The following is a 25,518-nucleotide window of genomic DNA, read 5'->3' on the forward strand; positions in this document are numbered from 1 at the left end:
GAAGAAAACAGCTATTTTAAAATTTAAAGGCCCTCTGCTATCAAGTAGCTCAAACTGAAGCCTATTATCAGGGGTTCAAGACTGAAGGGACTGGGAACAGCAATAACATACAAATGCAATACTGCAGCCTAGACCACACAAGCTGGAGGGGTGCCGTTTTCAGAACCCTGCACGCAACTCAGGCACAAAAAAAAAACAAAAACTAAAATAAACAAATCCGCATATAGGTTGTGCAGCAGATAAGAGAACATTTAGAGCAGAATCCTGCGCATGGTGATTACACGCATCAAATTTGGCACAAATACTATTCTTTAGACATTCCTCTTTGAAAAAACAGATTGGCCACATGGATTTTCAATAGGCAGCCAGTTAGGGGTCAGTTGAAGAATTACACAGGGGTCAAAATTAAAAGATGCTGTAATCATATTGAAAACTATACCACATTATTTGCCTGATCATAAAGATTCCATAAAGGTATAGTTTTCACTATCTGTGACTGAATATTATGAAATTATGGGGTAAAAACAGCAAGAATGGTGACAAAGGTCAATTTCAGTTTGTGCAGGGGTCAAAAGTTAAAGTTGCTCCAATTTTAGTTGAGTTAATAGGGTTTTAAAAAGGAATAGCTTGCACCATGTATCTTTAAGTCACATGCCATAGAATCCAATCAACGTTGTTTACCTTTACTTTGGAGAACAAACATTAAACACCGGCAAAAATATTCCATTTATTAATCCTATTAACTCAACCAATCATTTGAATCATTTGGAGCAACTTTAACTTCTGACCCCTTTACAAACTGAAATTGACCTTTGTCACCATTCTTGCTGTTTTTATCCCATAACTCTATAACATTCATTCACAGATAGTCCAAACTATACTTTTTTGGAATCTTTATGATTGGGCAAATAATGTGGTGTATAATTTTCAGTTTGATTGGAGCATTTTTAAATTTTGACCTCTGTGTAATTCTTCAATTGACCTCTACTTGGCTGCCTATTAAAAATTCAAGTGGCCAATCTGTTTTTTCAAAAGAATAATGTCTAAGGTGTATTTGTACCAATTTGATGCTTGTATCACCATTTGAAGGATTTCTTTATTATTACAATAACAAACAGTAGATGATAAAAGACAAGGCCACAGTAACATTCTCAGTATTATCAATTATAAATAGAAAGCGATAGAAAAGAAAAATAAAATAAATTGTACAATAATAAAAGTAAAGGGATTCTTTAACATTAATTCTCTTTTAAAACTTCTTATAAGATTAACAGTTTTATGACATTTGGGAGAGTCTATAAGCTTAATACTGCTTATATGTTGTTTAAATTCAGCCAGAAGTCTGTGAGGTTCTGTGGGTCAGGCCCACATCCCAACATTTGAAATGTAGGCAGTCGCATGGGCCTCGCGGGAGCTTGGGAGGTGGTCTGTGTACATACCACAACCTGCACATACATTCACTCGTGTTTATGTTATTAAGATGATTAAGTCCAATTCACTGTTTCACAGTTGTGAATCTTGCGCCGTCTCGCGGTCCGTGACTCACACGAGAGGCCAGAGTTCTGGTTCAGAGCACAGTGTAAACAAACCTCGTGAAGTATGGACAGCAGACAACATCGGAGCATGGCTTTTTATATATTTCCACATGAGGACAGGAAACACACACACGTATGTCATGGTGGAGATGTTGTAAGGTCCTGTTCGTCAAAACATGGTACGTGTTCTGCAGCTGTGACGTCCTGGACCAGAGATATCAACATCTGCTGCTGTTGGCAGCCAGGCATGCCTCCTGTCCATTGAGCGCACAGACCACAGTGTCACTCTGTGATAAGATGAGAGGTGCCATGCCTGTGGGGGAGCGCGAACCGCACACACGCCACGTGTTGCAGAGGGACAGCAGGGGGAGTGCGTGAAACACACGCACACGTGTTGTGGGGGAGCCAACACTCTGGCATACCACATGTGTACTTGGCAATGCCACAGTTGTGGAGGCACTTAGATAAATTTCACAGCCAGCTCGAAGTGTTTGCCTGCTCACTGTTTTCATGCTAACATCGTGAATGGCCATATATTTCCTAAGTGCTCCGCGAACATATTATGTTCGTGTGTGTCACCTGGAATTTGGCCAACACATGTCGCGAAAGGGACCGAATGGGCTCTCACAGGGCACTCTCTGTCTTTCTGCCACTTATATGTGCAAATGGTTGTAGCGACACATGTACGAGGCGTTACATGTACGAGCTCCGAATTTTCATGAATAACATGCAATTCCTCCTTTGTGCGTGACAGCACGCCAGACTCAAACGTGCTGCTGTTGGCGCTCTGATTGGTCCCTCGTCTTTTATTATGAAATAATGCTGAATTTATGTGGAAATGATTGTTGTACAAAAGGTTCAGATTTCTGCCGCAGAGATAGATGATGACTGGAGTGCAGTTTTAAGCAGAAACAAGGTGATAATCGGTGTGCCGCTACTGGCGCTCAGAAATGACTATAACGTTCCGAAATGACGCACATGCAGTGAAGGCAGGGCGGTGACACCGGTTCTACACAAATGGTTGCTAGGAGGGGGAAAAAAAAATACTGGAATGACAATAGCCTAGCATGTTACTTTTCCGTAAGTGTCAGTGCCGCTGTTCTCTATTCTGGCACTGAGTGCTGCAGTCATCTCTGCCCCATCTGCATTTCTTTGAATTTAGTGAAAATAAAAAAATTAAAAATAAAAAATGGCTTACATCTGACTGGCAAACTGTAGATACTTTTTTTTTTTTTTTTTTTACAATGTTACTAATTTAAATATTTCTGTATTCGTATTTACAATGTTTTTGTGCACTACTGTGGCGTTCAGTACTACAGGTAGAAGCTAAGTTTATTTCACTAAACTGATGTATTTTATTTATATGAATCCAAAAAGTCTTTGCACTCAGATTGCTCTTCAAAGCACAAACAGATATTCTGAAAAGAAATGTCGATCCAGCTCAGGTGTCACGGACGCATTACGTCACACTTCTTAAAGCAGTCATCACCACAAAGTTACACGAGATGGTTTTTCTATAGTGAGAAACTGAGACTAACCTGGTCGGTAAAACAGCAGCATGCTGGTCAGGTTTTGCATTAGGTCCACAATTTGGTGTTTTCTCAGATATTCTGCGTTACTTTCTTCAGGGGTCGCCATCTCTCCTTCCGTGGTTTCACTCTGTTGCTAAGATACGACGCCCGTCGTGAGACGCGCGCGCACAACCAGGCACACATTTGGAATAATTCTTACCAAACCGAAGTATTTTACACTTTGCCTGGAGCAACACTTTTTATTTAGGTATACTCAATTAAAATATTGAAATTAATACGCCTTATCGGTTCCAACTTTTTATGAATATATTTACGTATATTTATTTATCTTGGAACTAATCATACCTATTTGTTGTACCTTGGAACTATCGCCATTACCTATTTACTAGGCATATTTTTTTTATCGTATGTTGTAACTTATTACACCATATTTTCATATATTTATATCCGATCTTAGACGCCTATATAGGTATACTTATACACATGAAGTTAGGTATAACTATTTATCGTATATTGGAATTACACCGTATGGATATATACAAATAATGAATGTTTATGAGTTCAATGGCATGGTTCAAATTCGTCTCGGCTTCGCCTCGTTCCAGCTTTCACCTCATGAAATACCATTGTACCATTGAAAGAATGTAGTAACATTATTTGTTTTATTTAACAGCTAAAATGGATCCTTGTCATTTGACATGTTATTAATTTATAAACAACAGAAAAAGGACTTACATTTTGGTATTCCAATGCTGTTCAAGTCCAACACGAACCTTAAAAAGTCCAAATTGTGACGTGTAGTCCGGTAATGGTGCACCGAGTTCATACTTACAAAAAAATAAAAGACTATGCAGTTCCTCAGTCCAGGAAAAAAAAAATCACCGTCAGCTTTTCAAGCCTCCAGACGGCATACAGCAAGTGGATGTTTGTGTGTTAGAATTAGCACTGTCAATTAGTTCTATCAAATCGTCTTCCATCAGCAACACAAACTTTGCCGTGTTAGTTTTAAATCTAAGTGCCATCCCGCTCGAGTGCGCGTGCACACACTCGTACACGCGCGCTTGTACTTCCTCAGTGCAGCGGAAAAAAAAAAAAAATAAATAACCACATCCTCCTCCTAACAACTCTCCTTGCCTGCAGAGCGCAGTGGATTTGTTTTGTGTTTCACATTTGTGCGCAGAGTGCAGTGGTACCGAATGTATGGAGCCAAATTTGCACAATGGAATGCAACACAAATGGGATGAATAATCCATGTCACATGACATACAAAAGCACCAAATGATGAGGTTCCACTCAGCCGTTATATAAACATATTTATATACTGGAAGCAACCTTATTTAAAAAAAACTTCTAAAATTATACCCTTTAAATCCATATTGAAAACTAATATCTAGAACCATGACATAAATAAAATAAAAAGTAAAAACAACATGCATAAGTGTAAAAACACACACGCCACGAAGACACGCATGACAAGTCGTAGGAGTTACAAGTGTCTGTAGAAACTGTGCATAGTGTAACTTTTAGCTGCATCGCCCATTATACAGCTTCATGGTGGAATGGCACAGAGAAGGATTTTCTCTAAAAGATGTAAAATTTCAACTAGTTTGCCAGAAGACACATGGGAGATGCACTGATAGATGTGACTGGTTTTGTTCTATGAATATCCTTCTCTGGTCCACCCCACTATGAATGTGGAGGGTGATACAACAAACAAAATGCAGCAATATGACACCGCCACAGTATTTCACATTCATTTCTTGCATCCTTGGATCAGCTGTGACTGGGTGGTTGCCATGCACGATGGCATCATGGTACAGTGGCTGCAGTGACATGCTGCACCAGTGCTACATTTGGTCCAAATCAAGTTGAAAATCAAATTTGTTTACATTTGCCAAAATTAATACTTTAAAGGAAATTTTGGGATCAACCTTCAATGATATACCAAGTTTGGTATAAATCAGCAAAAGGACCTGAGAGCAGCAGTCCAACAGACAGACAAGCAGATATGACTTTGACCCCAATCATCCAAGTTAAACTGACAAGGCTTTATATTGACGTTTGACCTCAGTGACCCCATTCTTTGCCAAAACAAACTCATTAAGTACAATTTTAGGTTTGTCACCCATATACAACTTTGCTGGAAATCAGCCAAGACAAATGTTTCTCAAAATTATAGTAAGATTTAATAAATTTAAAACACTGACAGGTATCAGCTTTTTTGTTTTTTACTTCTATATGGTGTATTTGTGCATTTTAGAGTGTCAAACTACTAATTTTCACACTGAATGAACATTACACACATGCAGCAGTTACCAAATTTGTTATTTGCGTCAAACCAAGCATCCAACTGACAACTATCAGTCATCTTTTGAATAACAAGAGTATACCTTAAAAAACTACACTGGGATACATATGGTGAATCAAAATCAAAACAATGCATTCTTCATATTTGAAGTACATTAAAAAACGAAATCAAACTGATAACATTTTTGTATTTTATTAAGCAGTGGGAAAACAACATTACTATTCCTTGCCTTATTGGAATTGCATTTTTGTATTGTACATTCATCACTGATATTAGCAGTAAAAACCAGAGGAAAGTCTTATTTCTCAGGAGAGAAATGTCAAATCCATACTCAGATATTCCAACCTGTGTGTCATACCCGAGTCAAATACCTAAAATCGAAAATGTCAGTTTGTAAAAATCTACAAACTCACACCAAGTGTCCATCAGACATTTATTGGATAATTCCATATCAGAGTGATTTATTTCCTTCTTTAATACTCTGTAAAGCCGTGCCAGCTTCTTCTGCGAATTTGTAGCCCTGCAGTTCCGTCTGAAGCTCCCTGGACTTTGGTGGGATCTCTGCTATACTCTGAGAGACAGAAACATACAAACACATTCATCAAATCATCAGTCTGTGGCACCGAGCTGTGGCTTCATATTTAGGTACATTTAAATGCTGAAAGCGAGGTCAACACAGTAACATGCACACTGTGACTGTTTGATTGTGATGTTCTGTCTTTATTTCCATATGTAATGTACAACCCCAATTCCAATGAAGTTGGGACATTGTGTAAATGTAAATAAAGCAGAATACAATGATTTGCAAATCCTCTTCAACCTATATTCAACCGAATATACCACAAAGACAAGATATTTAATGTTAAAACTGATAAACTTTATTGTTTTTGTGCAATATTTGCTCATTTTGAAATGGATGCCTGCAACACGTTTCAAAAAAGCTGGGACAGTGGTATGTTTACCACTGTGTTACATCACCTTTCCTTCTAACAAGTGTTTGGGAACTGAGGACACTAATTGTTGAAGCTTTGTAGGTGGAATTCTTTCCCATTCTTGCTTGTTGTACGACTTCAGTTGCTCAACAGTCCGGGGTCTCCGTTGTCATATTTTCCGCTTCATAATGCATCACACATTTCAATGGGTGACAGGTCGGGACTGCAGGCAGGCCAGTCTAGTACCTGTACTCTTTTACTACGAAGCCACACTGTTGTAACACATGCAGAATGTGGCTTGGCATTGCATACATGTCAACCCCTTTGAGGGTCCACTTGTATAACCAAGTGAGAAAATCCATAAAATCACAAAATCCTTATAACCTCCAAATTGCACCAAAATCAGTTTTATTACAGTACACACAACCACATAGCGGTATCACATAACTGGGTTTTTGTTCACATTGATTTGCCACAATGACATTAAAGTCAGGATCATAGTATTTCCTCCACAGTTGAATTTCAAACAGAGATCTAGTATTCATGCATCAAGCTGAATTTTATAGAACTGAATGTGTCAAATTTAGTTATTTTTACAGAAACAAGAACTGTGTGTCACTAGTGGAAATACATTAATAAAATGAAAAATAAATCAAATATAATGAACAAAATAAAACATACCTCAGAACTTCAAGTGTATCGCAAATCGCCACGCCAGTGCCGATGTTGCAGACTGGCATGTCGATGATCCTCGACTTCACCCCTGTGTTTATTAGGGATGGGTATCAATAAGATTTTATCGATATCGACACCATTACACTATGTAACAAATTTTTATTTTTGTTTGTTCCTGGGTACACAGTGTGTTACCTGTTATTCCTTAAATAAATAGAAAATAGCTGTTATTCCACAGAAACTGTGGAATAACAGCTTTAAGCGCCTTGGGGCAACTGTTTGTTGTGATTTGGCGCTATATAAATGAAATTGATTTGATTTGAAACTTTGCTTCTGTGATCAGGACAATGATATTTTAAAATTTGTCTGTTTTCAAGAATATTCTCGATTCGCCTTCACTACTACTGAGTAGTCTTCTAGAATATTCTTTAACTGCTAGAACTGTCCAGAATTTTATAGAAGTTTCCAGAATTATCTAGAAATTTCAAGAAACTTTTAGAACTTTCTAGAACATTAAAAAAATAAAATCAAAGTTTGTGCTGAATGTAGTCATTTTTCCATAGACTTTAGACATAAGCAGTTGAAATAACACTTAGAAGCCAGGAACAAAAATTGTTACATAGTGTTATCGGTCTTCCTGTAACCATGAGACAGTCGGCAAGGGCGCAATTTAGAACTAGAAATTGGGGGGGGGGACAAAGTGCGAGGCCCGCGGGGCCGAAGCCCATAGGCCGGGGGTCTGGGGGCCGCTTTAGGCCACCAGAAGCCAACGGTTTCTAGATAAGCTCAGATGCATTCTTAGCATCCAGAACAGTAATTTTAATGTTTTGAGAAGACCATAAAGTGGACACCATTTGACTTATACAATTTGAAACTGTGGATATAAGGGCAATTCTATGGTAACGGAATTACAACAGCAGCAAAATCTGGACATATGGCATCTAACTACTATTAGCTCAGATTGCAATACCATTACTGTAGAATTGCCCATAAGTACTTTATTCTGAGAATAGCCAGCACTGATTTGATTAACATCCTGGTGTAAATAAGGTATCGCCACATGTGTAGAACTCAAAAAGAATGATAGGTTTGATTTTCATAAAAAACTGTAATGTGGTAAAATGTATTCATAAATATGAAAGAACAGGCTCTTAATAATTATTAATTATCGCATACTGTATTTTTTTCCTCAAGATTTGTTTCTGCATAAGTTTGAAAAAACAACAGATCAAACGTTTAGGATAAATTACTTAACATGAATTTAATTTTCGAAGTGACACTAATGACAACACTCATACTGAACATAATTTGCTTACATAGACTGATTTTGGAGATCAAGCAATAATTGCAGATGGGCTTTCTGAGGTCCCAGATAGCTTTTCTGATTTCTTTTTCTAACTTTCAGAATTTAGTAAATTAGCATATGGCCCACTGATACTTATGTGTAGACACTAGTCCCTAGAGGCAACTATTTTTAGTTTCAAATCTGGGCAAATGCAGTCCCAGCAAATTCCAAATGTGACAAACAAGAAACAGGTGTTGTAAACAAGTCAATGCTGCTAAAAATACAAACTTGCAGAAACAAAGACACTATTCTGACATGGTTTTGCACATAAGACTGGCATAGCATGTTTCAAGTACACACTATATGTCAGAAGGTGGGGGGGCATACAATATTCTGTCCCCCCTGTTGAAAAGGTGGGGGGGACACATCCCCCCATCCCCTCCAAATTGCGCCCATGACAGTCAGAGTCCAAGGACATTTTTAAGTCAGACTTAAGCCTATTTTTATTCTCTTGCTATGAATAGTTTTTAGTTTTATCTGTTTATTCTTTTACTTCTGTTTTTAATTATGTATTTGAATTTTTAATTTTATTTATTTTAATTTTTATGTTGAACTGTGACGGCTTTTGTTGTGATTTGGCACTTTAAATTGATTAAATTGAAATTGAACAACACTGAGTCTTAAAGTAAATAAATATGAAACTGTCACTGGATCCTTAAACTTTGGACATAATAAACTCTACATGGTGGATCCTTGATCTCTGGACATAAATAGGAATAAACAAATCTGTAGTTTTGTCAAAAGCATTTCCTTTTAGACATTACTGGCATGAATGTCTTTCCATACATCTGAGCTGAGCTCTTGCAGCTGCTGTGCTGCACGTCATTTTTAAAGAATGAGGACGTCTCATTTTGGGAGGAAAAAAACTTTTTAGTCACTGTAGTTTCTTGTCTGTAATACAATATTTTAAAGAGGTGTCATTTTATTTAAAAGCGGCAAATCGTGCAGTAAAGATCCTTTACACAATCGTCTTTGTCCTTTCGGCTGTTCCCGTTAGGGGTCGCCACAGCAGATCAATCGTTTCCATCTCACCCTGTCCTCTGTTTTCTTCCTCTGTCACACCAACCACCTACATGTCCTCTCTCAGCACATCCATGAACTTCCTCTTTGGTCTCCCTCTTCTCCTCCTGCCTGGTGGCTCCATCCTCAGCATCCTTCTCCCTATATACCCTGGGTCCCTCCTCTGCACATGTCCAAACCATCTCAATCTCGCCTCTCTGACTTTGTCTCCAAATCGTCCCACCTGAGCTGTCCCTCTGATATGTTCATTCCTAATCTTGTCCATTCTTGTCACTACCCAAAGAGAATCTCAACATCTTCAGCTCTGCCACCTCCAGCTCTGCCTCCTGTCGTTTTGTTAGTGCCACTGTCTCTAAACCATACAACATAGCTGGTCTCACTACTGTTTTGTAAACTTTCCCCTTCACTCTTGCTGATATTCTTCGGTCACAAATCACTCCTGCCACCTTTCTCCACCCACTCCACCCTGCCTGCACTCTCTTCTTCACCTCTCTACCACACTCTCCATTACTTTGAACAGCTGACCCCAAATATTTAAACTCATCTACTTTCACCACTTCTACTCCTTGTAACTGCACTATTCCACTGGGCTCCCTCTCATTCACACACATACTCAGTCTTGCTTCTACTGACTTTCATTCCCCTTCTCTCCAAAGCATATCTCCACTTCTCCAGACTACACTCAACTTGCTCTCTACTCTCACTACAGATCACAATGTCATCTGTAAACATAGTCCATGGGACTCCTGTCTGATCTCATCTGTCAACCTGTCCATCACCACTGCAAACAAGAAAGGACTCAGAGCTGATCCTTGGTGTAATCCCACCTCCACCTTGAATGAGTCTGTCATTCCGACTGCGCATCTCACCGCTGTCACACTATTCTTGTACATGTCCTGCACTACCCTAACATACTTCTCTGCCACTCCAGACTTCCTCCTACAATGCCACAACTCTTCTCTTGGCACCCTATCATAAGCTTTTTCTAAGTCCACAAACACACAACGTAACTCTTTCTGTCCTTCTCTGTACTTTTCCAACAGTATTCTCAGAGCAAACATTGCATCTGTAGTGCTCTTTCTCGGCATGAAACCATATTGCTGCTCACAGATCTTCACCTGTTTTCTAAGCCTAGCTTCTACTACTCTTTCCCATAATTTCATGCTGTGGCTGATCAGCTTTATGCCTCTGTAGTTACTGCAGCTCTGCACATCACCCTTGTTCTTGAAAATAGGAACCAGCACACTTCGTCTCCACTCCTCAGGCATCCTCTCACTTTCCAAGATTTTATTAAACAATCTGGTTAGAAACTCTACTGCCATCTCTCCTAGACATTTCCATGCCTCCATTGGAATGTCATCTGGACCAACTGCCTTTCCACTCTTCATCCTCTTCATAGCAGCACTCACTTCTTCCTTGCTAATCTCTTTTACCTCCTGATTTACTCTCACCACATCATCCAGCCTTTTCTCTCGCTCATTTTCTTTATTCATCAACTCTTTAAAATATTCCCTCCACCTTCTCAGCACACACTCCTCACTTGTCAGCACATTGCCATGTGCATCTTTTACCACCCTAACCTGCTGCACATCCTTTCCAGCTCTGTCCCTTTGTCTGGCCAATCGGTACAAGTCCTTTTCTCCTTCCTTACTATTCAACTTCTTGTACAGCTCGCAATATGCCTTTTCCTTTGCTTTTGCCACTTCTCTTCTCACCTTACGCCGCATCTCCTTGTACTCCTGTCTACTTTCTTCATCTCTCCGACTATCCCAAAATGTTTTCGCCAACCTCTTTCTCCTTATGCTTTCCTGGACCTCTTCATTCCACCACCAAGTCTCCTTGTCTTCCTTCCACTGTCCAGATGTCATACCCAGTACTGCCCTAGCTGTCTCCCTCACCACATCTGCAGTACTTTTCCAGTTGTCCAAAACTGCTTCCCCTCCAATTAGTGCTTCTCTCACCTGCTCGCTAAATTTCACACAGTCTTCCTCCTTCAGCTTCCACCATCTGATCCTTTGTTGAGCTCTCACTCTCTTCTTCTTCTTTACCTCTAAAGTCATCCTACAAACAACCATCCTATGCTGTCTAGTGACACTCTCTCCTGCTACCACCTTACAGTCTGATTTCTTTTAGCTTGCATCTCCTATAAAGAATGTAGTCCACCTGTGTGCACTTTCCTCCACTCTTATATGTTACCCTGTGCTCCTCCCTTTTCTTAAAGTAGGTATTCACCACAGCCATTTCCATCCTTTTTGCAAAATCAACTACCATCTGTCCTTCCCCATTCCTATCCTTGATACCATATCTACCCATTACTTCCTCATCACCTCTGTTCCCTTCACCAACATGCCCATTGAAGTCTGCTCCTATTCAATTCAATTTCAATTCAATTTTTTTTTTTTTTATATATATAGCGCCAAATCACAACAAACAGTTGCCCCAAGGCGCTTTATATTGTAAGGCAAGGCCATACAATAATTATGTAAAACCCCAACGGTCAAAACGACCCCCTGTGAGCAAGCACTTGGCTACAGTGGGAAGGAAAAACTCCCTTTTAACAGGAAGAAACCTCCAGCAGAACCAGGCTCAGGGAGGGGCAGTCTTCTGCTGGGACTGGTTGGGGCTGAGGGAGAGAACCAGGAAAAAGACATGCTGTGGAGAGGAGCAGAGATCGATCACTAATGATTAAATGCAGAGTGGTGCATACAGAGCAAAAAGAGAAAGAAACAGTGCATCATGGGAACCCCCCAGCAGTCTACGTCTATAGCAGCATAACTAAGGGATGGTTCAGGGTCACCTGATCCAGCCCTAACTATAAGCTTTAGCAAAAAGGAAAGTTTTAAGCCTAATCTTAAAAGTAGAGAGGGTGTCTGTCTCCCTGATCCGAATTGGGAGCTGGTTCCACAGGAGAGAAGCCTGAAAGCTGAAGGCTCTGCCTCCCATTCTACTCTTACAAACCCTAGGAACTACAAGTAAGCCTGCAGTCTGAGAGCGAAGCGCTCTATTGGGGTGATATGGTACTACGAGGTCCCTAAGATAAGATGGGACCTGATTATTCAAAACCTTATAAGTAAGAAGGAGAATTTTAAATTCTATTCTAGAATTAACAGGAAGCCAATGAAGAGAGGCCAATATGGGTGAGATATGCTCTCTCCTTCTAGTCCCCGTTAGTACTCTAGCTGCAGCATTTTGAATTAACTGAAGGCTTTTTAGGGAACTTTTAGGACAACCTGATAATAATGAATTACAATAGTCCAGCCTAGAGGAAATAAATGCATGAATTAGTTTTTCAGCATCACTCTGAGACAAGACCTTTCTAATTTTAGAGATATTGCGTAAATGCAAAAAAGCAGTCCTACATATTTGTTTAATATGCGCTTTGAATGACATATCCTGATCAAAAATGACTCCAAGATTTCTCACAGTATTACTAGAGGTCAGGGTAATGCCATCCAGAGTAAGGATCTGGTTAGACACCATGTTTCTAAGATTTGTGGGGCCAAGTACAATAACTTCAGTTTTATCTGAGTTTAAATCACCACTCTTTCATGCTTGGGCACACTCTCCACCACCTCATCTAACACACTCCAGAAATCTTCTTTCTCCTTCATCTCACAACCTACCTGTGGGGCATATGCACTGATGATATTCATCATCACCCCTTCAATTTCCAACTTCACACTCATCACCCTGTCAGACACTCGCTTAACCTCCAACACACTTTTAACATACTCTTCCTTTAAAATGACCCCAACACCATTTCTCTTCCTGTCCTCACCATGGTACAACAACTTGTACCCACCGCCGCTGCTCCTGCTCTTACTTCCCTTCCACTTGGTCTCTTGCACACACAATATGTCTACCTTTCTCCTCTCCATCATATCAGCCAGCCCTCTCCCTTTACCAGTCATACTACCAACATTCAAAGTCCCCACTCACATTTCCACCCTTCTAGTTTTCTTCTCCCGCTGTTCGTGGCAACGTTTTCCTCCTCTTCTTCGTTGTCTTCGCCCAGCAGTAGCCCAATTTCCACCGGCACCCTGTTGGGCAATAGCACCGGTGGCGGACGTTGTTAACCCGGGCCGCGACCGATCCAGTATGGGAATTCGATTCTGAGTCTGCATAGTTGGGTTGGCTTGTTTTACGCCGGATGCCCTTCCTGACGCAACCCTCATTTATCCGGGCTTGGGACCGGCACTCAGAATGTACTGGCTGCACACCCCATGTGGCTGAGTTAAAATCCTTTACACAATGATGTCGGTTTTTAATGTAGCGCTGCCTGAGGGATCAAAGGTCACGGGCATTCAATGTTGGTTTTTGGCCATGCCGCTTACGTGTAGAAAGTTCTCCAGATTCTCTGAATCTTCTGATTATATCATGGACTGTAGATTATTGAATCCCTAAATTCCTTGCAATTGAACATTGAGAAACATTGTTCTTAAACTGTTGAACTATTTTTTCCACACAGTTGTTCACAAAGTGGTGATCCTCGCCCTATCTTTGCTTGTGAACGGCTGAGCCTTTTGGGGATGCACCTTTTATACCCAATCATGACACTCACCTGTTTCCAATTAACCTGTTCACCTGTGGAATGTTCCAAACAGGTGTTCTTTGAGCATTCATCAACTTTCCCAGTCTTTTGTTGCCACTGTCTCAGCTTTTTTGAAACGTGTTGCAGGCATCCATTTCAAAATGAGCAAATATTTGCACAAAAACAAAAAAGTCTATCAGTTTGAACATTAAATATCTTGTCTTTGTGGTGTATTCAACTGAATATAGGTTGAAGAGGATTTGCAAATCATTGTATTCTGTTTTTTACATTTCACCCAACATCCCAACTTCATTGGAATTGGGGTTGTACTGGAAGCTGTATAATATTATGTTTAGATGGAACAAGGTATAGAATATATTAATTATGTTTATATATTGTGCATATTAAAAGGGTAAAGGTTAAATTCACAGGCTGTATATACAGCGGGTAAAATAGTAAGTATTGAACACGTCACCATTTTTCTCAGTAAATATATTTCTAAAGGTGCTGCTGACATGAAGTTTTCACCAGATGTCGGTAACAATCCAAGTAATACACACATATAAAGTAACCAAAACAAATAATTAAAGAATTACCAAATAATTACCTCTGTCTATAGGATAAAGCCTACATGATATCACCGATAGGTTTTCTATCCAAAACTGAAACAGCTGATATGAAGCCCATATTTGGGCATCGCCATGTTGGTAGCACTGATTCTGACTGTCACAATGAACCCATAAATGCATGAAGAGGTGGAGCTCAGTGTGTGATGAAAGAAGCCTGAACTCCTCTCTTTGAGTGTGAACTAGCTAAACTAACAAGCTAACCTCGGTTTGGGTGTTTATTAAAACCTATTTTTTGGGCACTGCACAGTGGATCTCCCAACGATTTGCTTTGGTGTGGGCATGAAAAGTTATGAGCCACTTATTTTCTCACTAATTGTATATTAAACAGACCTAAGGGATCAGGTTACCAATAACTGCTAAAAGTGCAAAGGCCAATAACATACAAGATTAAATATGACAAGAATTTCACTCAGCATTAATATTACAGCAGGGGTGTCTTGGACGATCCAACATGACGTTTCACTTATTCGAGCTGTTTGTAGTAAAATGCTCCAAATGACATACAGTCCTCTACAACAGCTAGTCGCCAAAGACTTACCGACACAGTGAGAGTCAGGATAGGTTCAGCTACTGTCACTCAAAGCGACCATGCCACGAATTACCCAATTATTAAAGAACATTATGGCCTAAAATGTCTGAAACTATCATTTTAGATAAAAGTCCCCCTCACTAAACCACATACAAATGTCATGGAGGGAGCCTATAAAGACCAAAACCATTTTTTTTTTTGTACCAGGCTATAAACATTATTTCTATTCTAAAGTTGGACATTTTAACACTGAGTTGAATGAGACTTTACTTGCTTTTGGAGTCAGCCTCCAGCGGCCAGTCAAGGAAGTGCAACTTTTGCTTAATTTGAGACCACTGATATTAATTGCTTGGTTAAATCCCATACATTTTTTTAAACTAAGGTTTAGGGATGCAGAGGGTGGTGGTCAAGCAGTTTAGTGTGCTTGTTTCCAGTGTGGAAGGTTTCTGGTTCACGGAACCACCTGCCCCTTCTCCATGTAATGTGAAGTTGTCAGGAAGAGCTTCCAGCATAACAGTTGTGCAAAATCAACAGGCAGCTCGACCTCAGATCTGCGGTAGTGACCCTAAAGCCCAGGTTACACACAGACGGTTTTGTCCGCAGGTAGTATGTAGACCGAAGTTCGCGGTAGTTCCGGCTGTTTTCGCGGTGGAAAGGGGCAGAGCATTTCGCCGGCGTTTTTAGCGCCGTACTAGCCGCAAATACGCGGATAAAACACCGCTAAATCCGCCGAATAAAGCGGAGTTTTGACGCCATAGCATCCAGCACACGTCAGGCAACGGGGGTTAATACTCAGTTCTATCCTTTACAATCGCAGGTTAAAATGCATGTGAGAACGGCGGTGTTCTGCTGCCACCGATAATGCCCTGTGTACCGCTGGATTTATCCAGGCAAATCTTCTGTTATTCCAGGAACTTTTGCTTATAGGCACCGCCCCCAGAGTATAATAGGCTGAAGCAGCTGTCAGTGCAGGGGGAGGGAGTGACAGGGAACTCATCTCTCAGCCTTTTCTTTTTTCTCCTTTTCCCCCTCCTCAACGTGTTGCTCGTCTGCACCACAGGACTACCCCATGCTTCTGAACCAGACCTCTTGGTAAGTCCTTGCTGCTGCCAATTTTATTTTAGGAGGTATACTGGAGCTTCTCTGCAAAAATATCTGGAGCTGGCCACGAGTGAGAGACCTGCATGCAGCATGCTAGCGTTTTTATACTGACCGCCACCTATCAGCCGTTTGGAACGCCGTTAACCGGGAGGTGGCGTTTAGAACAGCGTACTGTCCGCTGGCGCCACCATTTTGTCTGCCTCTGTCGCCGGTTAAAATGCCTTTGAGGACGCCGATGTGGGCTCTATCGTCGTTTTACACGCCGTTGGTTAGGGATACTATGCCGGCCGCCAGTTACGGCGGTATAAACTGCGGGACTACAGGAAGGGGCGGGATGACATGGCGATTAAAAAGTATCAAACGCCATTGTTCGCGTTGTCTCCGTCATCAGGCCACTTCTCCGGGAGCACTCCCGGAATTATTCGACATGTTGAATCATTTTTTCGACGATTCCCGGTGAAGCCGGAACCAAACCACACCCCCGTGTGCCGGCCTTAACTACGGCGTGCGATCCCTAAAATGGCCCGGAGGGGGCAAAATCTCTGCCGGGACGCTTCCGGGAGAGTTTACCGTCTATGTGTAAACGGGGCTTAAGTGAAACAAGGGAGAAGCTGAAGGGACTTACTTACTGAGGTTCAGGGATGTGTTAGTTAAAGTTCCACGTGTGGGGGCCAGTTCGTTTCTTTGGCATCTTATACCTTCCCAAACTATAAGTCACGTACTTCTGTTATTACTGGATGGACATCAGGTGCCAGTCCCAGCCAGGACTCGAATTGGCAACCTTCTGCACAGAAGACCAGTGCTCTAATCACTGGTCCATACACAAAGTTTCTGACAAGGAAAAGCTATGAACCTGAAGTGTAATCAGTAAAAGATGACTGAAAAATTCTAGTGACTTTAACATACATTTTTTTAAATAAAATAACTGAAGAGAATGATTTCAAAAACTTAAATTATTACATCAAGAGAAACCAGACAGCTGCACAGACAGGGCAGGAAAACCAGATGGATGTTGACACATGGAAAAAACTGATAAACCCACAGATGGACAGGATGGATGACAAGATGATGACAATACCCCTTCAGCTGCTAGCTGACAGATTAAAGCTACAGTAAAATTCCCATTTCTGTGTCAAAATTCTTGTACCAAGTAAGAATTCTTGTCACATTTATAAGCCAGAAACGTGAAAAACATGAATTTGATACACTTCAAAATGTTCCACTTGGCCACAGAATACAAAGAACTGAAACTGTTACCCAATTTACTGTATAAACAACTAGAGGAAGAATATGAGCACAAACTAAGGAGTATGTTTTAGTACCTCACCAGATCAGGTCGGTAGTAATGGTGAACTGCCTGTGCTCCTGCAAGCATTGCCAGTATACTGGCCCCAAACATACTCAGGTACCTCGGCCAAGACACACCAGCTGGCATTTTCACAGACAGGATTTCACTCAGCCTGTAAAAAAGATAAGATGAATTAGTGAAAACATGAGAAAAATATATAACCAAACAAAGGCACCAAATAAGCTGATGAGTCATATAACATCCCAGACTTCTTGTTCGACTCATAAAGGAAACTGAACATTTGTTGTGGGTTTGGTACAACCTCCCGTACGCATCATTACAGTGCATTAACATGTTTGTGTGGCAGCAGACAATGATGACAGACATGGTAACTTTGCAGTGTCAATAAGCAGCACATCATTACAAGTCTGAAATTGCACTTGCCAACTTTTCTGACATGCTGCTGACAGAAAATACAAAAAGCTGCATTTTGTTAAAAACTAAAACAAATAATATTTATCAGTTGTCGTCTTTGTCCGATTTTAAAATAAGTATTTTTTTAAATGAATACATATTACTCAATAAAAACAGAATGAGATGATTTAGCCTAAATTTTTGGAAATAGAATTCATTTATTTTTTGTAAATAACTGCTTGTTTGACACAAAGTCATTCTAGAAGTACTCAAAGGTCCGCTGATGTGTCCTGGTACTAAAGATATCTATTTGTTACCTTAGGTCAGTGGACAGCATCCAGTATGACAGGAAGTGCTAGGACCCTAAAGAGTTGGATCTTCATTCTCCTGCCAATGTATCATCATCTCCAAATACTTTTGTCCAGTGACCTCATCACTCCATAATGTTCAGGCATCTCTCAATGTCAAAGGATGAGGAGCACTCAGAAACATGTCAACAGAAAGTGTCACTGCTGAGATATGGGAATGTCTCTACAAGTTTAACACTTTCACAGCATACAGATACCCTTCTAATGGCTGAGTCCAGGAAGTCATTAAAAGCCTGGATCTTAGTTTTGAACCAGGACCATGTCAAACCTAGACACTGCAATCCCTCACTAAGTTTCTGAAGTGTTACCATCAGGGTATCTTTTGATTCTTGAAAATTGCAGCATCATCCACAAAGTCAAGGTCAGTAACCCTTTCCTCACCAACACAGATACCCAAGTCATTGCTTTAGACAAACCTACCCAACACCCAGTCCATGCAAGCACTGAATAGCGGAGGAGCCAGAACATAACCTCAATGAACACCATTATTCCCTCAGACTCTGTGGCTGGCCCACACAGCACTCACGGTACCTGAACTGGTAAAGATAGCAAGCAACTTCTTGAGGATTCTAAAAATTCTCAGGATATCTCAGAGAGCAAATCACTCAACCAAATCAAACACTTAACAAATCAATGCCAAGAAGTTGAAGCAACTTCTGATCTGTTGATTTGTGGTAAATTTCCTGTCGCTGCATTCTTTGCGGGCTGGCATGAGTAAGGAACTGCAGTTTCTAGGAGGAACAATGCAGGTTCTGTTCTGGTCGTGGAACAGTGGCCCAGCTCTTTATCCCTGCAGGGATATTAGAAGGGTCTTGGGAGTATGACCAACCAGTCCCCATGTGTTTTGTGGACTTGGAAAAGGCATACAACCGAGTCCCTCAGGGCATCCTGTGGAGGGCGCTGCAAGAGTATGTAGTCCAGTCACTATACGTACAAAATAGGAGCTGTGTCCGCATTATCTGCATCTCAGCCAACCTATTCCTGGTGGCCATTACGTCTTTGAATCAAAAGGAGCCAAATGAGATGGTTCGTGCACCTGGTGAGGATGCCCCCCAATCATCACCCTAGGCCTTCCAGGCATGTCCAACTGTTAGGAGTCCCCAGGGAACATCTCGGAAACGCTGGAGGGATTATATTTCCCAGCTGGCTTGGGAACAGCTCAGGATCTACCGGGAACAGTTACAGGACTTGGCAATGGATACGAAGGTCTGGGCTGAGCTGATTTGTCTGCTGCCACCGTGACCCGGACCAGGACAAGTGGCCCAAAATGAAAATGAAATACATTCTATGATCACTTTCTCTGTAACAGGCCAGACTACATCTTTATTTTGTCAATATACATGAACATTTTAATGTAAATGTCAGCACATTTGCAAGGTTTACAGACCACTTATAGTGCAGCGGATAACTGAAAAAATGCATCAAATGGTGATGCCAGCACCAAATTTGGCACATGTACTCCTTAGACATTACTTTTTAAAAATGCCGAGTGGCCACATGAACTTTCAATAGGTGGCCAAGTAGGGGTCAATTGAAGAATCACACAAGGGTCATGTCTGATCATAAAGATTCAAAAAAGGTTTAGTTTGGACTATCTATGAATGAATGTTCTGGAGTTATGTGGTAAAAACAGCCAAAATGTACAGGGGTCAAAAGTTAAAGTTGCTCCAGTTTTGGTAAAAAGTGATGCAAATTATTAGAGTTAATATGGTTTTAAAAAGGAATAGTTTGCATTATGTATCATGTTACAGGGTAGCATATGTCAAATGTCATAGGATCCAATGGATGCTGACATTGCTTAACCTTTACTTTGCAAACCAAGCACTCAACACAGTCAAAACTATTCCATTTATTAATCCTATTAGCTCAACCAGTAATTTGCACCACTTTTTACCAAAATTGGAGCAACTTTAACTTTTGACCCCTGTACAAACTGAAACTGACCTTTCTCCGTGTTTTTGCTGTTTTTACCCCATAACATTCATTCACAGATAGTCCAAACTACACCTTTTTGGAATCTTTATGATGAGACAAATAATATGGAATACCTTTCAATATGATTGGAGCATTTTAAAATTTTGACCCTGTGTAATTCTTGAAATGACTCCTACTTGGCCGCCTAGTGAAAGTTCATGTGGCCACCAAATTTGGTGCTTGCATCACCATTTGAAGGATCCCTCAGCAAATACTGACTTATCTGCTGCACTATCATAGACATAGACAACATAGACAACAAAACAACAGTCCAAACCTTCTGCTGCTCTTTTGTTTCATTATTCACACAAAATGCAGCATATTCCAGTCTATAACAATAAAAGTTTTGTTAGGATTTGACCTAACAGTTAACTATTTTAAACAGAGACGTCTCGCATGAAGTAGTGATTGAACGGATTTCGAATCAGACAAAGCAATGCAAAAAGTATCTTTGGTCAACGTCTCTCGTGTTTCGAAAAACATGGACAGTATAAAAATAACTGTAAATTTTTTTTTCACGTAGATTGTCACCGAGGATGTACACTAACCATCACATTTATCCCTATAAAATTTGGTCGGCTCTCGCATCTAAAACAGACAAAAACAAAATACTTACCTTATGTCGTCGACATGAAACATCAAGAACATACTTCTTCTTTTAGTTAATTGTCACATTGCAAGCTGACATTACGTCCATACCGCCACCTACTGTTCAAGAGTGTACAGAGGGGCGATAGGCATAAATAAATACTTACCTTAAACAATAATATAAAATAAAATCTTCCCATTTTCTGAAAGGGCCACATACCCGCCAGGCTAATTAATTAAGAGTGGCTAACATCAATAGCAAGCGAGAGAGAGCGAGACTGATTCATTCATTTTACGTCCGACTTCTAATGGCTTTTAGGTTTATCCCATCGTTGTTCATTCACAGTTTCTTTTTCGTATTTCCCTGCGCATTTTTTTTTTTTTGAATATTGCAGTTTCTTTTTGTGAACGATAGTCCAAGTTTGGTTTTCAGTGAGGATATACAAATCTTGAGAACATATATACCATCTTCGCTTCCTGTGTTCCTCGGCCGTATAAAATAATTTTCTCGAAAATCTATGGCGCCACCTAGGGCATTTTGTGCTAAATATGTTTATTTATTGTTGCGTGCTTTTGTTAATTTCATTGAACGCGTTAAAAATTATTCAGGAAAAAAAAACATTCTCGATGGATTAAGGTCATTTGGTGTAATATGACCCGTCTAGAAATCTAAAAATGATCAATAATCAATACCGTTTACACCTTCCAACCAAAAGGTGGGGATAATCCTTCATTCAAACCAAGTAACGCTCCACGAAGAAGAAGCGTTTACATGGTCTTTGTTTTGGTTGAAGTCACGTTTCGTCTTTTTGGAAACTACAGACAAAAATCTTAAAAAAAATGTTTGACGGGTATGTTGGATTATTTTACTTTGTATCATATTCTCTGTAACGTTGATAAACTGTTCACTTTTCTTCAGCTTTGTATGTGTGCTACCGTTTCCAACAGAATAAACATAAATTTGTCCAAAGCATCAGGAAGAAAACAGCTATTTTAAAATTTAAAGGCCCTCTGCTATCAAGTAGCTCAAACTGAAGCCTATTATCAGGGGTTCAAGACTGAAGGGACTGGGAACAGCAATAACATAGAAATGCAATACTGCAGCCTAGACCACACAAGCTGGAGGGGTGCCGTTTTCAGAACCCTGCACGCAACTCAGGCACAAAAAAAAAACAAAAACTAAAATAAACAAATCCGCATATAGGTTGTGCAGCAGATAAGAGAACATTTAGAGCAGAATCCTGCGCATGGTGATTACACGCATCAAATTTGGCACAAATACTATTCTTTAGACATTCCTCTTTTGAAAAAACAGATTGGCCACATGGATTTTCAATAGGCAGCCAGTTAGGGGTCAGTTGAAGAATTACACAGGGGTCAAAATTAAAAGATGCTGTAATCATATTGAAAACTATACCACATTATTTGCCTGATCATAAAGATTCCATAAAGGTATAGTTTTCACTATCTGTGACTGAATATTATGAAATTATGGGGTAAAAACAGCAAGAATGGTGACAAAGGTCAATTTCAGTTTGTGCAGGGGTCAAAAGTTAAAGTTGCTCCAATTTTAGTTGAGTTAATAGGGTTTTAAAAAGGAATAGCTTGCACCATGTATCTTTAAGTCACATGCCATAGAATCCAATCAACGTTGTTTACCTTTACTTTGGAGAACAAACATTAAACACCGGCAAAAATATTCCATTTATTAATCCTATTAACTCAACCAATCATTTGAATCATTTTGGAGCAACTTTAACTTCTGACCCCTTTACAAACTGAAATTGACCTTTGTCACCATTCTTGCTGTTTTTATCCCATAACTCTATAACATTCATTCACAGATAGTCCAAACTATACTTTTTTGGAATCTTTATGATTGGGCAAATAATGTGGTGTATAATTTTCAGTTTGATTGGAGCATTTTTAAATTTTGACCTCTGTGTAATTCTTCAATTGACCTCTACTTGGCTGCCTATTAAAAATTCAAGTGGCCAATCTGTTTTTTCAAAAGAATAATGTCTAAGGTGTATTTGTACCAATTTGATGCTTGTATCACCATTTGAAGGATTTCTTTATTATTACAATAACAAACAGTAGATGATAAAAGACAAGGCCACAGTAACATTCTCAGTATTATCAATTATAAATAGAAAGCGATAGAAAAGAAAAATAAAATAAATTGTACAATAATAAAAGTAAAGGGATTCTTTAACATTAATTCTCTTTTAAAACTTCTTATAAAGATTAACAGTTTTATGACATTTGGGAGAGTCTATAAGCTTAATACTGCTTATATGTTGTTTAAATTCAGCCAGAAGTCTGTGAGGTTCTGTGGGTCAGGCCCACATCCCAACATTTGAAATGTAGGCAGTCGCATGGGCCTCGCGGGAGCTTGGGAGGTGGTCTGTGTACATACCACAACCTGCACATACATTCACTCGTGTTTATGTTATTAAGATGATTAAGTCCAATTCACTGTTTCACAGTTGTGAATCTTGCGCCGTCTCGCGGTCCGTGACTCACACGAGAGGCCAGAGTTCTGGTTCAGAGCACAGTGTAAACAAACCTCGTGAAGTATGGACAGCAAGACAACATCGGAGCATGGCAGAAGTCTATCACAGGTGCTATGCCTCATCTAGATAACCCTCTCAACTTGGGAGAATGTGTCATCATCACAATCACCTGTGAACTCACTAGATCAATGCTATCCACATCCTTGCTAGCCATTGTTTACATGCACTGTGAGATGCTGGAACTACTGGGAAGTGCAGGAGGCCGCCAGGGGAATTACAGAACACTGAATAAACATGAAACATGGTCCAATGATGCAGAAAAATTAAAAAAAAGGCTACCTGCCAAATGTCATCATAGTTGGTCACAAGTTGGTGCAACAAGTGCTTAAGTAATAATCTGAAATTAGATGTATAGAAAATAATGAAATTCGTATCTTAACAACTTGTCCATCAAAGATCAGAAATGTTCAAAGAAGAATTTTCCATAATTTTCAGTATGAATAGCTTGAAATTACACAGACTGAGCACTGCAGATGTAATATTTGCTCTGAGAGTGCTCATGGAGAGGTGTAGAGATGGCCAGAAGGAGTTGCATTGATTGTTTATGGAGTTAAAGAAATCTTATGACAGAGTACCAAGAGAAAAGATGTGGTGTTGTAAGAGCAAGTCTGGTGTGGCAGAGAAGTATATGACGGAGGTCCAGGATATGTGCAAGAACAGTCACCACACTGAGTCTGGTGTGCTTGAGCTTGCTTGCGATAATCAAAATTCCTGAATAATTCTTTTTTTTTTTTTCTTTTTTTTTTTTTTTTAAATATGAACACTTACCAATGTGCTTGCTCAGGGGATGGGTCACATTAACCCTTATTCAGAAGAACACCTTTATTTGACTGATATTTTAATTGTCATATTTAAAAAAATATTCAGCTCAGTACAATACCACAACTCTTCTCTTGGCACTCTGTCATTAGCTTTCTTTAAGTCCACAATCAAACACACAATGCAACTTGACAGGCAGTCTGGTATGGCAGAGAAGTAAATGAGGGAGGTGCAGGATGTATTGAAGGACAGTCACCCCTGTGAGTCTGGTGTGCATCACATTCCTGAATACTCTTTTTCTGACCACTGTTGCCAGTGTGCTTGCTCAAGAAATTGACCATATTAAACCTTATTCACATGAAGCACCATGAAGTGACTGATGCTGTGATTGTCCTATTTGGAAAAATACTCAGCTCAGTCCCAGTCACCTCTGGCCGTTATATGTATCATAAAGAGAATATTTCTTTCGGTGGTTTTGCTCTTTGGTAGAACACTTGGTTGAGCAGATATGGGGGTAAATTAGATTTTGAATATCCCGCTGACGACCAGGAAGGTAGTCAGGAGGATATTCACAAATATAGACTGACAGACTGTGTTACACCACAGTTACCTGTATGCACAGCACCTCAAGCACATGATGGGAGGAATGGCTGTGATTCAGTGGATGCACTGAAAAACTACGGATGTCTTAGTTAAAGTTAGTCCTTTTGCCAGCAAAGTTGGTGTGACAGCATCGTCGCCCATGTGGCTCTGCAGGTCAGGCCCACATTTTACAGCTGCATCGTTATGAGTCACATGGGACATGCGGGGGCTTGGGAGGGGCTTCGTAAATGGGGTTTTAATCCCATGTATACCTGATTGCAGGACTAATTTATTTACTCATTTATTTTACACATACATAGCTATATTTTAATAGCCACATGGCCTGTGTGTGTGTGTGTGTGTGTGTGTGTGTGTGTGTGTGTGTGTGTGTGTGTGTGTGTGTGTGTGTGTGTGTGTGTGTGTGTGTGTGTGTGTGTGTGTGTGTGTGTGTGTGTGTGTGTGTGTGTGTGGCTTCGATCTTGCAAAAACCGGGGAGAGCTGACATTTGCCATCTGGCATGCTTATGTATTTTGGGTCAAGGACGAACACTGCGAAAACGGAAAGTTGATAGGACTAATATTTTTGTAGAAATTAGCAATTTTAGCTAATCAATCAATAATGGATGCTGTGCTGCAATGCACCATGGGAGTTTGGGGTTTTGATGTTTTAAATGTTGTTGTGGTTTATGTTAGCTTAACAGCGTTGTTGGTGTTATTGATTTATTGTGTTTTTGTACCTCACTTTATTTAGTTTTAGGTTTATTCAGTTTCGATAAGTCTCATGTGGCTATTACCATGAGTGACCGAAGTTTCATGTGCACCATGAGTGAAAT

General features: G+C 40.1%; 2 protein-coding genes across 4 annotated transcripts in view; one reads left to right on the forward strand and one right to left on the reverse strand.

Moving 5' to 3' along the window:
• Positions 1 to 5,551: 5,551 nt before the first annotated feature.
• Positions 5,552 to 20,899, reverse strand: LOC117515041 (uncharacterized protein C12orf73 homolog). Of its 2 annotated transcripts, none has more exons than XM_034175579.1 (3): positions 20,798 to 20,899; positions 17,460 to 17,597; positions 5,552 to 5,946 (listed from the first exon to the last, which is right to left on the reverse strand). In XM_034175579.1, exons 1-3 carry the CDS (start codon positions 20,827 to 20,829, stop codon positions 5,940 to 5,942), a joined length of 177 nt encoding a protein of 58 aa, XP_034031470.1. In that variant the 5' UTR covers positions 20,830 to 20,899; the 3' UTR covers positions 5,552 to 5,939. The 2 variants fall into 2 exon arrangements, with proteins under 2 accessions (XP_034031470.1, XP_034031469.1); XM_034175578.1 differs by having other exon boundaries at positions 17,465 to 17,597; positions 20,798 to 20,898.
• Positions 20,900 to 21,521: 622 nt separating this feature from the next.
• Positions 21,522 to 25,518, forward strand: part of LOC117515322 (G/T mismatch-specific thymine DNA glycosylase-like) — a 30,845-nt gene continuing 26,848 nt past the window's right edge. For both annotated transcript variants that reach the window (XM_034175821.1, XM_034175822.1), the window contains exon 1: positions 21,522 to 21,620. In XM_034175821.1, the coding sequence (XP_034031712.1) occupies positions 21,610 to 21,620 (11 nt within the window). In that variant the 5' untranslated portion in view covers positions 21,522 to 21,609. The remainder of the gene's footprint in view (positions 21,621 to 25,518) is intronic.

This window comes from Thalassophryne amazonica, chromosome 8 (assembly GCF_902500255.1).
Source record: "Thalassophryne amazonica chromosome 8, fThaAma1.1, whole genome shotgun sequence".
NCBI classification, from domain to species: Eukaryota; Metazoa; Chordata; class Actinopteri; order Batrachoidiformes; family Batrachoididae; genus Thalassophryne; species Thalassophryne amazonica.